This window comes from Myotis nattereri, assembly GCF_964212035.1.
Source record: "Myotis nattereri genome assembly, chromosome: X".
In the NCBI taxonomy this organism is placed as follows: Eukaryota; Metazoa; Chordata; class Mammalia; order Chiroptera; family Vespertilionidae; genus Myotis; species Myotis nattereri.
In genome coordinates, this window is record NC_138078.1 from 130255061 (window position 1) to 130268777 (window position 13717).

At 41.7% G+C, this 13717-nt stretch overlaps 1 protein-coding gene across 1 annotated transcript; it reads left to right on the plus strand.

The window, feature by feature from the left end:
• The first annotated feature begins 9676 nt into the window (after positions 1-9676).
• Positions 9677-13407, plus strand: LDOC1 (LDOC1 regulator of NFKB signaling). Its single transcript, XM_081081405.1, has one exon. The coding sequence runs from the start codon at positions 9819-9821 to the stop codon at positions 10254-10256; it is 438 nt and encodes a 145-aa protein (XP_080937531.1). The 5' UTR covers positions 9677-9818; the 3' UTR covers positions 10257-13407.
• The last annotated feature ends 310 nt before the right edge of the window (positions 13408-13717 follow it).

Sequence of the window (13717 nt, forward strand, 5' to 3'; positions counted from 1 at the left end):
TTCTTATTACTAATATTCATATATATGTATATATATATATTTTTTTCTTTATCAATCCATTGATGGGAACTTAGGTTGTATGATATCACTTATAGTATTGCAATTTAAATAAGCCAAGCTCTTAAAAACAGAGTAGAATGATGGTTACTGGGGGCTGAGGGTTGGGGTAGTAGGAGAGATATTTAAGTGTACAAACTTGCAACTAATATATGAGTCCTAGAGATTCAATGCACCTTACAGTGAATGTTATAATAATCAAACTTGCCAAGAGAGTAGATCTTAATTATTCCAACCACAAAAAAATAAGTTATTACATGATGTGATAGAGGTACTAATTCTCACTGCAATGGTGATCATATTACAATACATAAATGTATCAATCAACATGTACACCTTAAATTTATACAATGTTGTGTGTCAAATATATTTCAATAAAAACTATAGGCTTCCATGAGATAATGAGGCAATGCATTTCCGAATCATTTGAATGCCTAAAAGCACTCCTTTGTTACAACTGTGGTGAAACACAATGTTAACTTAAATGCCTTTTGCCTCAGTTCTTACTAATGTTTCAGTTAGGTCACAAAGCTTCTTTTGCCATTGAGCTGCTCTAATGAGATAACAGGTCTCATCACAACACAAGTAACATACAGGTTTTGTCTTGAAACTGTCCATCCAAAATGGGTTTCCATAGAGTGTTCTCTTATGTTTTCAGAAGTAGGCAGTAGAGTTGATTAATTAAATGTTAATGGCAATGCAAACTTTAATTTTACCTTCAGTGTTTCCATCCTATTTTCTCTGCAAGCCCAAGGACATGCTATTTGAAAGTTATGATTTATCATTGTCTGCAGTGGTTGTTTTGGAAAGTCTGATAAAGTGGTTATTTTGAAAAATCATTATCAGTTGCTACTACTTTCATATTTTATCTCTTTGTTTATAATGAATAGTTCCTCTGAAAAATCACTTACCACAGTTATTCACTGAAACAATGTGCATATCTAGTTTAATTTGTTATTTGAACCACTAGTGTTAAATATTCCACATTGCAACTTTGTTTTACTTTGCTCACAAAATGGGACCAACTAAGTCAAGGGTTTATTGGCCATTCTTTTTTGAATAGCAAAATCAGGCTTTTTAATGCAGAGAAGCTGAATGCTTTTTGGCTTCATTTTAGTCATCTCTTTCTCTGTAATTTTCTATTGTCTTTGAGGCCAAGCAAAATAGCATTTCTTAAATTAAAGGAAAACCATATCTCACAGGAAATTAGCTTAAACACTGTGGCATTATCTCTACTTTTTGCTACGTCTAAGGCTTGTGTTGATCATTTCACGCTGCTAAAATAAATCTATCCAGAACTAACAGATAAATTACCAGGTTTTCACTGGTGTGAAAATGTATGTGTGGACATTAATATTCTCCCACTTCCACTCTGCCTCAGAATATAGTGTCTTTTAAATAAAAAGAAACTGATGTAAAAAGTCTCATCGCAAATGAAAAAATTCATAGATTGGGTACTTACCTATTAAATGCCTTACAAATAGTTTATTCCAGTCTGTGGGTTGTCTACTCATTTTATTGATAGTGTCCTTTGAAGCATAAAGGTTTTTAATTTTTATAAAATCCAAATATCTTTTTCCCCTTTGACATTTGTGTATTTGGTGTCCTTTCTAAGAAACCATCACCATATATATACAAGGTCATGAAGATTCACACCTATGTTTTCTCTTGTGAGTTTTAAGGTTTTAGCTCTTATATTAAGGTATTTTTTTCCCACTTTGAATTATCCATATATGATCTGAGGTAGAAGTCCAACTTGATTATTTTGCATGTTATTGTCTTAGGGGGACCATAAGTTTAGAGGCAACAAAATAGCACATTGGGACGCAGCCTGACGCTTAGTTCTTTTCCTGCCACTAATATGTCTCGTTCAATGTTTAGCAATTAGATTTACTTATTATGATACTGAGAGTTTCTGTGTTTGATTTTATTTTTTGTCCACTTGGAATTATCATGGACTGAGAGAGATGAAGTCAAACCTTTACTACTCATATATTTTTATCTTTCTCATTTTATTTCCTGCTATTTTTGTTTTATGAAAATTGATGCTATATAATTTGGCACATAGATTTTCATAATTGTTGAATCTTTGTTAAGAATGTCATCCTTTATCATTATAAATCATACCACATTTTTTTCTATTTTAATGTTTCTTGCCCTATATTCAACAGGCATGATTTTAAAATTATGCTTCCTACTGTTTTTTTTTTATTTTTTAAATTTATTTCAGAGAGGAAGAGAGGGGGAGAGAGAGAAACATCAATGATGAGAGAGAATCATTGATCAGCCAGCCCACACTGGGGAACAAGCCCACAACTGGGCATGTGCCTTGACCGGGAATCGAACTCTGACCTCCTGGTTCATAGGTCAATGCACAATCACTGAGCGACACTAGCCAGGCCACCCTAATTTTTTTTTGCTTGCATTTGCATGGTTTCACTCTTTCCATCATTTAATATCGATGTTTCTGAGTCACATTGTTTTGGGTACATTAGATTTTCTATATGGTATTATGTGAAAGCTTTTATCTCTTAAAAAGTTATTTACCTGATTTTATTTATTGAAGTGGCAGGCACTTATAGACTTAGTTTTGCCAAATTGTTGTATACTATACTTTCTGATTCTATTGCTTTTAATATATTTTCTTTGATTTTTTTGTGTATTTCTTCTGACGTTTTTGAAGTATTACATTTTTAATCTAGTTTTTTTTCCTTTAATTATAATGAACATATTTAATACTCTGTTATTTTAGATAGTATTCGTTATCTATAATGAAGAGTGGTGGAATTAGTATATTTCTACGTTCTTTATCTTTCTCTTCCACCTCTCTACTACACTAATTTTAGTTATTTTATTTCTCTAATTGTTTATCATTATCTTTTAAAATATCTGGATATACATATCACTTTATCAAATTAGAATGATATGTTTTGAATTGTTATTAAGTATAAACTCACTACTATAAAAGAACATTAGTCATTTTCTCCAGTTCTTCTCTTTCTTAATTACTCATTTCTACATTATCAGAGTTTATTGAATTTACTAGTGAGCCGGTTCAGGTGCATGGATTTGTGCACATTGAAAGGAAATTAATTAGAAGGTGGCCGGTGGAGTGAGACTGGGCAAGACAGGCCGGACACACCCTGGAGCCAACCTCCTGTGGTCCCTACCCGGTGTCTGAGGAGTGAGCAAGGTCCCTCCAGCAGGTGGAGCCCCTCGGCCTGGCCTGTGGGGATCGGGCCAAAACCAGCTCTCTGACATCCCCTGAGGGGTTCCAGGGTGTGAGAGGGCACTCTGCAAAGTTGCTGTTGTACAGGGTGTGGAACGCAAATGCAGGTGTGCAGTAAACCAGATTCAGGGCCAACAGTGCCCCAGCAACAACATAACCCACAGCCAAAGGTGAAATCACGCGGCCCCATGAGGAATTGGGCTCCCTCCTCTCTGGTTTCAGGGTGCATCACCCGAGAACCACCAATGCAAAGTCACTGCAGCTTGGCAGCTCCTGTGTTGAGCGTCTGCCCCCTGGTGGTCAGTGTGCATCATAGCCACCAGTCAGATGGGCAGAGGGACACTTAGCATATTAGCCTTTTATATATATTTAAAATCTGTAACTATAGTCTCTGAACATGAAAGGTTAGCATGGTGGTCCGTGGGTAGGCTAAATAGCTATCTCATACAGTGGTTTAAGAAAAATTGAATTTATATAGGGAAAAGGGATGGAGGATGGGATATCCAAATAAAAGGGCTGCACAACACCAAGCCAAGGGGACATGGATCAATGATGACAGCAAAAACATACTTTAAAAAGGGGGGCTTGGAGATAGGCTCATGGGTTAAGCCTGGGACAAACTGTTGCTGCGCATTGCTCCCCTGGTTGCAAGTCTCATGGGGTCCCTTAGAAGTTGGGGGATACGTGCCATGGGGGAGTGGCCTGGGCATGCTCCTTGAAGGGAAGGTGCTTACTAGAACCTTTTTCCTGAGCGTATTTATCTCTTTCTTGCAGGTGGAAATCTTAGGGGTGGTCTCAGGCAAGGGTCTTAATAGAATGCTCATCAGCTTCCCAGGTGTGCTCTTTCAGGGTCGTGGTATCTACTGATTGGTCAGTGGCAAGGCAGGGGGTCATTAGTCAATGTAACTGGCCCTGAGGCAGCCACTGCATCACTTGTCTGGTTTGTCTGCTTTTCTGGGCCTGCAGCTGAAATACAACTGCAGCCTAGATGTTATCTTTAGGGAGGAAAAGGTGTCAGTGTGGGGAGGGGGTGGTGGTCTAAACTGCATGACCAGTGATATGCTAGGGGAGGAAAGGTTACCCTGGGAGTGAAAATCTTTTTTCCCAGTTTTTCTCCTTGCTAGGCATGGGGCTCTGTGCCCTAGTGAGTTTCTGTACCTGGCCCATCATTCTTGCTCTGGGGGTCTAACATTCTGGGGGTCTAATAGTCTCCACATTTGTAACTACATTTCAATGGTTTCAATACTTACTGTTAGTCTTTTTGCCAGATTATTCACTCATTTCCTCATTAGTTTTTCTAGATGCTAGTTTGGAGTGCATGTTTTCTTGTTGGCTGACAGATTGTCCAGGATACCTGTATGCCTTGGCTCCTGGCTCCCTTCCTCCATCTCCAAAGGTGGCCATGGTAGTTTGGAGTCTCTCTCACATTTGAATCTCTCCTGCATCCCTCTTTCCTCCATATTTAATAAGGGCTCATCCCTGGCCAGTTTTCTCAGTGGTTAGAGCATCAGTCTGTGGACTGAGGGGTCTGGGATTTGATTCCTGGTCAAGGGCAGGTACCTCTATTACAGGCTCCATCCTGGTCCCAGTCAGGGTGTGTGCAGGAGGCAACCAGTCAATGTGTCTCTCTCACATGGATGTCTCTCTCTCTCTCTCTCTCTCTCTCTCTCTCTCTCTCTCTCTTCCCCTCTCTCCTCTTCCTCCCTCCCTTTCACTCTCTCTAATCAATGGAAAAATATCTTCGGATGAGGATTTTAAAAAGGGGGCTCAGATAATTACACTGAGCTCACATAGATAATCCAAGATACTAGTAATTTCCCTATTTTAAAATAACCTTAGTTTCATCTCTGAAGTCCCTTTCACATGTAAGGTAACATAAGCACAGATTTCAGGGATTGAACATCTTTGGGTGGCATTCTTCAGCCTACCACAACCATAAAATTATTTTAAGGTTTTCTTTCTATCACAAAAGAGAAGCCAAAGAACAGTTTTCCAGAATCCCCTTTTTCTAAATGGTCTGGATTAAAATTTGCCATTGAGAGGCACTTGCATGAGATTTAGAAGGTAGAACAGATCAGTTTATTTTATTCTACTGGCAGTTGCATCCAGATGCATAGGCAGATGTGAGATTCACAAGAGTTTCCTGGTGAGACCTTAAGAGACATCTGCTTTGTAGTGGGAGACAGAGATAGATATTGGGAGCTTCCTGGAGTTTCTAGAAAATCACAACAGCTTCATATTACTTATGATATGAAACAAACATCTTTTCTATAACTTGGCCAATTATCATACTCCTTTCTAAGTATGGATCAGCTTTCAACATTTGACCTTCTGCATTTTTAATATTGTGAAATGTCTCTAAATGTTTCTTTAATGTGAGGGTTTTACCAATGTCACTTCCTCTGTGACGTTTCCATCCTTCCCATTACAACCACTTTCCCATTTCCCATTTGGTGTTATTTTTTTGTTGTCGTTTGTTACACTTTCATTTGTTGGAAAATTCCATCTTTCTATTTATCCATTTTTATAAAACGTCACCTACTTTTATCATTGGGAGGAAAATATACTTAGCATACTTTGCTGTGTTTGAATTTAACATCAGATGTATAGTGACCAATCACTGATAGACTGTGTAATAAGTGATATGATTGGTCATTTATCATAATGCATATTTGTTATTACATAGTGATAATGTGTACTGAACACTTAGCAGCAAAATATGTACTTTATGTAATTATTCAATTGATATATGGTAATATCTGACATTTGAACCATATATTTGGGCAGTTTTGTGAATTACCTAAACTGTAGTGTATTGCTTTGCTAGGGCTGTCATAACAAAATATCATCATTTTGTAGCTTAAATAACAGAAATCTATTTTCTCATAGTTCTGGAGTCTGGAAGTCAGGATCAAGTTGTCAGCAGGGTTGGTTTCCTCTGAGAGTCATGAAGGAAGAATCTGTCCCAGGCCTGTCTCTTTTCCTTATAAATGGCTATCTTTTCTATGGGTCTTCACATCATCTTCCCTAAGTATGTATATGTGACAAAATTTCTTCTTCTTAAAAAGATACCCATCATATTGGATTAGGGCCCATTTTAATGAACCCATTTTAATTATCTCTTCATAGTTCCTATCTGCAAGCAAGTTCACATTCTGAGGTACTAGGGGTTAGGACTTCAATATATGAATAGGGGGTGAGGGGCACAATTCAGCCCACAATACAAGCCAACTGAGGGGGGTGGTTAAGAGATCAACCAAAGGGCTTGTATGCATGCAGACAAGCATAACCCATGGATAGAGACACTAGGGAGGTGAGGGCATGTGCTGGGCGGGGGGTGGGGGGGTGGTAACGGCTGGGGAGAGGTCAATGGGGAAAAAAGGAGACATATGTAATACTTTAAACAATAAAGAATTTTAAAAAAGAATAATCAAAACTCCCCTATATGCTCATTTTAATGCATCATCATATTAAAAATGCACCTGGAAAGCTGATGAACATTCTACTGAAACCCTCTCCTAAAATTCTCACCTGCAGAAAAAAAAAAAAAAAAGATAAAAAGAAGGCCTCAGGACAAAGACTTAATGCGGGCTCTCTCTGGAGCATACCCATGCCTCTTCCTGGCCATGAACTTTTTTTATTTCTAAGGGTCCAGGTCCCCAGGAAATTTGCCACCAGGGGAGCAGTGGGCAGCAGCAGCAGCTTCTCCCACACTCATCCACGATCCTGTCTCCAAGGCCTCCTTTTCTCTGACTTCCCAGTGAGCTAACAGCAGCCCTACCTGGGCTCACTTCTTTCCTATAACATTTCTAGGGAGCCAAAGCAGAGCACTGCCTAGGACAGCCGTGGGCAAACTACGGCCCGCGGGCCGGATCGGCCCATTTGAAATGAATAAAACTAAAAAAAAAAAAAAAAAAAGACCGTACCCTTTTATGTAATGATGTTTACTTTGAATTTATATTAGTTCACACAAACACTCCATACATGCTTTTGTTCCGGCCCTCCGGTCCAGTTTAAGAACCCATTGTGGCCCTCGAGTCAAAAAGTTTGCCCACCCCTGGCCTAGGATCTCCCCTGTTGTTTTTTCTACCCTAATTCCTTCCTTTGTTTCACTGTCCCCAGCATTAATAAACATACTCTCAAATCCATCTGGACTCCTGTCGAAAAATATTTCCTAAATGAAGTAAAAAAAACACACACTAGAGGCCAGCCTGAGGCAGACTTGCTCTGGGCCAGCCCCTGTCCTATAACAGAAGGATCTGGACATTGGAAGTGGAGCTAGACACTCACTGCTGCACCAGGCACAGACACCCTCCATCCTGTGAATGGGCAGGATGGCTAGAAACCTATCTCTGACCTTTTCTGTCCCTTCATTCCATCCACTGAGCATTTATGCAGCACCTAGTAAACACTTTCAGATGCTGAAGGTTAAAGGATAAATGAAAGAGGGTCCCTGGACTCAAGGGGCTTCTTATCTAGTGGGGTAACTCATTTCACAGGAGAGTCCAAGGGCTCAGATTCCCTCTTATCTGCTCTTTTTCCTGCCCACCCTTTCAGCAAGGGTATCCCTCCTCCTTTCCCTGCTTGGACTTTGGCCCTGTTTTTCTTCTATCTCTCACCCTCTCACTTCCATGGATGCTCATTCAATTTTATTGTAAAAGAAGGAAAGAGGGTTTTTAAATAAATTGTTTAGCCAATTCTATTATGTCTGTCATCATTTTATGGTGGAGACTGATTCATAATCAGAGATAGAACATCCTGGACAGTGGGAAGAGTATTTTTGTGCAGCCATCACTTCTAATTTTTATTTCAACATCTGTGCTCTGAGATTCTTTCATCCACCAAACATTTATGGAGCTTCTTACTCTGGGCCAGGCACTTTTCCAGGCATTAGGAATAGAGCAGCTAACAACGCAAAATCTCTGCCCACATAGACTTACATTCTAAAGTGGAGGCAGACTGGCAAAGTTCTAATGAGATGATGGCTGCTGGTATGGTAAATGCCATGTAAAGAAATGAAGCATTGTAAGTGGGTATAGATTGCTGGCAGAAAGAAAGGTGCTCTAATAGATGAAATGGTCAAGAAAATCCTTCCCAAAAATAGTGGGAGAAGGAGTCAAGCAGCTAACTGAAGAGAGTCCTTTCTAGGCAAAAACAATATATAAATACAAAGATCCTGAGATCAGAGCTGTTTCTTGTGTGTGAGACTCAGCAGAGCAGGAAATGAAGAGAGGCATAAAAAGTGAGGCAGGGCCTCCTGGGCCATGACCAAGACTTGGCTTCTTACTTTGGGTGAGAAGAAAAAAATGTTTTGGGCAGGGGAGTAAAGAGATCTAACTTTTGTTCTAAAAGATTCCTATGCCTACTCTGTAGAGAATATATACATTGTAGGAAGAGGAGAGTGAAAGCTAAGAGATTAATTGCATCCATCAGGTAAGAAATAAAGGCTGCAATCAGGGTGGTTGGTAATGGTAGAAGTGACAAAAAGTGATTAAATTGGGGATATATTTTAAAAGCAGAGCCAACAGTTGGCTCTAAGGGCTTGGGCACAATTTAATTGTCAGCAAATATTTCAATAATCACATTCTAAGTAGAAAAATGAAACGATTTAAAAACACAAGTCTTCATTGTTAAACAAAAATAACACCCAGTGGCAAAGGAACATAACATTTAGGACATGAAATAGTCAAAATTACGAGGATGCTTACAAATGGTTATCGGATAATTTTGCAGAACTTTTTATACTTCACTATTTAGAAAAATAAAAATAAGAAAGGATAGAGATACACAATATTATTTCCCAACTAAAGAAAAATCCCTGTTTAAATATTTTGTTTTGTCTTAAAGAGAGGGCCCCTGGTGGGGAGGGGGGTGGTCTTTCATAACTGAAACAATGTGTGACTCCCACTGTTGTGGCCAGCAGTGCTAATAGCTACTGGATGTGTGAGATTTAAATAAGCGAGGAAATGTGTTAAACATCACACAAATGGAATCTAGTGGCCACAGGCCCAGAAAGGGGCATTGAACTGTGTGAATAGGCTGAGTCGAAGGGTAGTTAATTCTTTAAACTTGTTTAAGCTTGAGCAGGTTGGTCTTTTCTGAGACAAAGTTTTTAACGCTTGCTGGATCCTGACAAATACAACTCCCACCTCAAGGCCCGGACTGCAGCGGCCTGCCTTTATTTGTGAGCCTAGAGAACTACTGGCCCTTAGCCACGCCCTGCCCAGACCCTCCTCCGTTACGTCGCCGCAGCCCCGCCCTCCCCTGTGGCCACGCCCCCACGCTGCGTGAGCGTCTTCCCTGGACACGCCCCTCCCCCTCTCCCCGAAACCTGGGCGGCGCCTGCGGCCTGGTCCTCATAAGCGCCTTTGTGGGCGGAACTTGCGCAGCCGCTGGGACCGCTTCATCCTCAGCCTTTCTCCCCGGGCCAGCAGCGTCTCTGCGGACACGCACTTCCTGCGCGGCCTTGGTGCGCACCTTCTCCGAATCCAGCGGAACCCGAAGCGAGCCCCGCCTTTCTGAGCTGTTCGCCATGGTGGACGAGCTGGTACTGCTGCTGCAGGCTCTCCTGGTGAGGCACCGCGCCCTGAGCATCGAGAACAACCAGCTCATGGAACAGCTGCGCCTGCTGGTGTGCGAGAGGGCCACCCTGCTGCGCCAGGTACGTCCGCCCAGCTGCCCGGTGCCCTTCCCCAGCACGTTTGACGGCGAGACCTCCCGTCTCCCCGAGTTTATCGTGCAGACGACATCTTACATGCTTGTCAACGAGAACCGATTCTGCAACGACGCCATGAAAGTGGCGTTCCTAATCAGCCTGCTCACTGGGGAAGCTGAGGAGTGGGTGGTGCCCTACATCGAGATGGATAGCCCCCTCCTAAGCGATTACCGGGCCTTCCTCGAGGAGTTCAAACAGTGTTTTGGCTGGGATGAGGAAGAAGACGACGATGACGATGAAGTAGATAATTACTAGGCCCTGAGACCCTAGGGCCTGGGCGTGGGGGGGGGGGGCTGCAAGCCACCCCCATCTTCCTCCGCCCCTCCCTGAGCCCCCCTGCTCCCCCTAGCCCTCCCTTCTCCTCTACCCTTGCTCTCTGCTTCCCTCCCTTATCCCCGTAGTGTTTGTCTTTGTTCCAAGAATTGTGCTCCACTTTCGTGCTTCTGGGGCTGGGAGTTATCTCTGAAGCATGCTGCCACCCATTGTGGCCTGCCCCAGGACGCACCCCTGCTAATTTGGACTGTGTCCTGAGCCCAGCTATCCCGCAAATCCCTGTTACAAACTGGTCTGTGCGCAGCCCTGTCAACTGCCAGCCCTGCATCTGCCCAGAGACCTACGCTGTCACTACACCACCATCCACTACATTCCAGCAACAGACCACCACCGCCTTTGGAGATAAGGAGCAGCCTAGAAGATGCCTGAGTCGGCTACACCTCCTTGGACATTGATTTGGACATCTCACCAACCCCTAAAGGGGCCAGTCTTTCAACCTGGTTAGTTCATTTCCAGAGTCCTCCCTTCCCCCACCAGATTGCTGCTGGAGTCTACTGTGCCTGGCAGCCAAATTGTTGACACTTCTTTTCTCCTATGTGCCAGTTCTGCATAGCTGTCATTTTCCTTTAAAAATTGCAGTAGTCCCACAGATGTGTGCATTTGGACAAAAATACTAAAAATAAAACAAACAAAACAGGCACTCGGCCCAGCTTTCAAAACTACCTGGAAAAAGCACTTGCGTTCTCAATAAATATCAAGCACTACAGAAAAAAGCCATGAGTGTCTTTTAATGGTTAAGGGATATCACTGGCCTCTATCACTCTACCCTGACTTCCGTTATTCCCATTGAGATTAGGGAACCTAGTTGAATCCCATTATTCCCACTTTCATCTCTAGGTTGCAGAGGACAGGTTACAGGACTTTATAGGAATTCTGGTGCTCCCTTGGCCAAGGCATTTCTTACTGGTGAGGGGAGTGGCCTCTGGGGCCTCCTGGATGGCATGGGTAAAGGGTAGCTGAGCGCGTAGCAAACCATCCCAAATTGGGACACTTGAGAGTGAAAGGGGGCATTATTAATAATTAGACTAGGACAACAGGCATAAATCTGGACACATACAATATTTCTACCTTCCCAAGCCTTTAATTTCCTTCCTCAACACTGCTAGGGAAATTCTGCCCATTAATCATTGTTGCTTGTGGGCTGCTATTGACTTTAAGCTTTAATTAACAATGGAGCACATTATTTTAATGCCCCTTTCAGGTGCTTGAGCTAACATTAAATTATGCATCCTGGGGTAAATGTACCCATAATAAATAGAGCCTGATCTTAACAATTCATCTTCCTTGGGCTGACACACTTAGAATCCTCACCTACACATGTGCCCCAGATTCCTGCCAATGAAAATTGGCAAGATGCTGGGCTGTCTCCTGAACTTGACCTTACACTGCTGAGCTATGCTGAAATCTCCTTGTGGGCCTGGGGGGCTTAGAGACATTGAGGGAGTCCAGTGGGTGCTAAGGAGAATCTGTATACTCTTGAGAGGTCATTATCCCAGGTTAAGTCATCTAAAATTTAAGTCAGAGACCCTTGGTTGAGGGGTTGTGGGGAGTACCTCTGCCAGCCAGGAACTTTCGGGAGGATTTGAGGAGTTCCGAGTTCTCATTATCACCCATATCTGCCCAAATGTCAGTGTACCATACTTGGAGCCAACTCTACCTTAGGACCTCTAGTGAATTGAGATAATAAATTTCCTTATTGTTTAAGGCCTTTGGGGGCTGGATATTTTTTTTTTATTTATATTGGTAAATCTCACTATGAATTAAATGAAATACTTGTCATCCTCCTGATCACACCCATGACATATTTAGAACTGTCCCTGCTACACAGAGAGCACTCAGTAAACATTGGCTGTTACTTCCAGGCCTGGGAACCAAAGTTTCACTTGGAAGCAGGTCTCTTGCTATGAGCCTGGCTTTAGTTGCTATGAACACGGGCAGAGCAGGCACAGGGAGAGTGGAAATGAGTATGTGGCCTCATTTACTCTTTGGGATCTGTCATGAAGTCACAGAGAAGCCACTATACTTGGTGAACAGGCAAAGTCCAGGGCAGTTACTTCTTGGGCTTAGAAAAGTTGTTTCTGGAGGGTATGACTTAGAAAAGGAGGCTGGGGATTCATGTGGGAAAGTGGGCAACAGCTAAAAGCTAGGTAAAGGGCCCAGTGAGACCAAAAATCAATCACTCAAAAATTATCAGTGGTCCAGGTATCTTAAGAGGAGTTAGAGAAATGGGGGTAAATGAAAGGTGGCGGTAAATGAAAGGAGGCTAAACTCCTCATAGTGAGTCTGGTTGTTTCTCTGGTGCCTTGCACTGGAACTGGGAAGATATGTAGCTATAGGCAAGGTCCAGAAAGATAATCTAGACTGATTAGATCTGGGAGTGACCTTTCTGGGGTGGAAGTTGAAGACCAGTAGATGAGATTTACTCCCCACCATCAAACCAAGTGAGCACAAGCTCTGTAGGGGAAGGAAGGGATCTCTGGTGAGTGAGGATACCATGCCAAGGCAGCATCTGAATAGCATCCATGGGAGCTAGGCCAAGGAACTTCTGAGATGGAAAGGTGCTTGTTCTTGAGTGAGTGTGTGTGTGTGTGTGTGTGTGTGTGTGTGTGTAGGGGGATCAGGTATCATGGAAGAGCAGGTTATGCTGTGAGCTACAGAGAATGATAATGGGAGAATCTGGCTACCTTGGAGGAAGATTCTGCAGATATTGGCAAAGGCTCTACCACATAGGAAGGAATTCATGACAGTGCCATAAGGCAAAGTACAAGAGAATAGAGAAGTAAATCAGCATGTTTAAAGGTAAAAGCACCACTTAGATGGAAACTATTAAGAGTGGGTGAAAATGTTGAAATATCAAGGGCAAACTTCAAACTCCTGAATTCTTATCTTAGGCCTTAATGGTCATTGAAATTATGCTATTAATGGAATGAAATTAATCATAATAAAGATTATAATCATTTAATCATATTAAATCTACCAGTGTATCTTTGGATTTTTCTAATCATTTGAATAGGTCAGCACTGCTACCCATTCTGTATTGCTGTTTTGCAGGATGGTAAATAAAGCTAGAAGTACATTATGCTCATTGTGTTTGGTTATTTTCTGCTATTACAATGTAGTGAAAATTTCAGTGATCAGAAAGTAGGCAGACAAGAGGAAGAGTTATTGTTAAACTTATTATTTTTAAACAAATGAACCTATACATTTTTCTAGGTTTTTAAAGCAATTAAAACAAAGCTAATAAAGCGTTATTTATATGAGATCCTGAGAATGTTTTCCTCAATGGATCATTAGGGTGGGATAATTGTATAAAGCATATTTATTATTTGCTTTGAAATATGAATTTTGCTATAGTAGTGTTTAAAAGTGTTTGGTAGTTTGCA

Excerpts from the sequence above, each read along its gene's own strand:
- LDOC1 (XM_081081405.1), top strand. The coding sequence starts at position 9,819 with ATGGTGGACGAGCTGGTACTGCTGCTGCAGGCTCTCCTGGTGAGGCAC.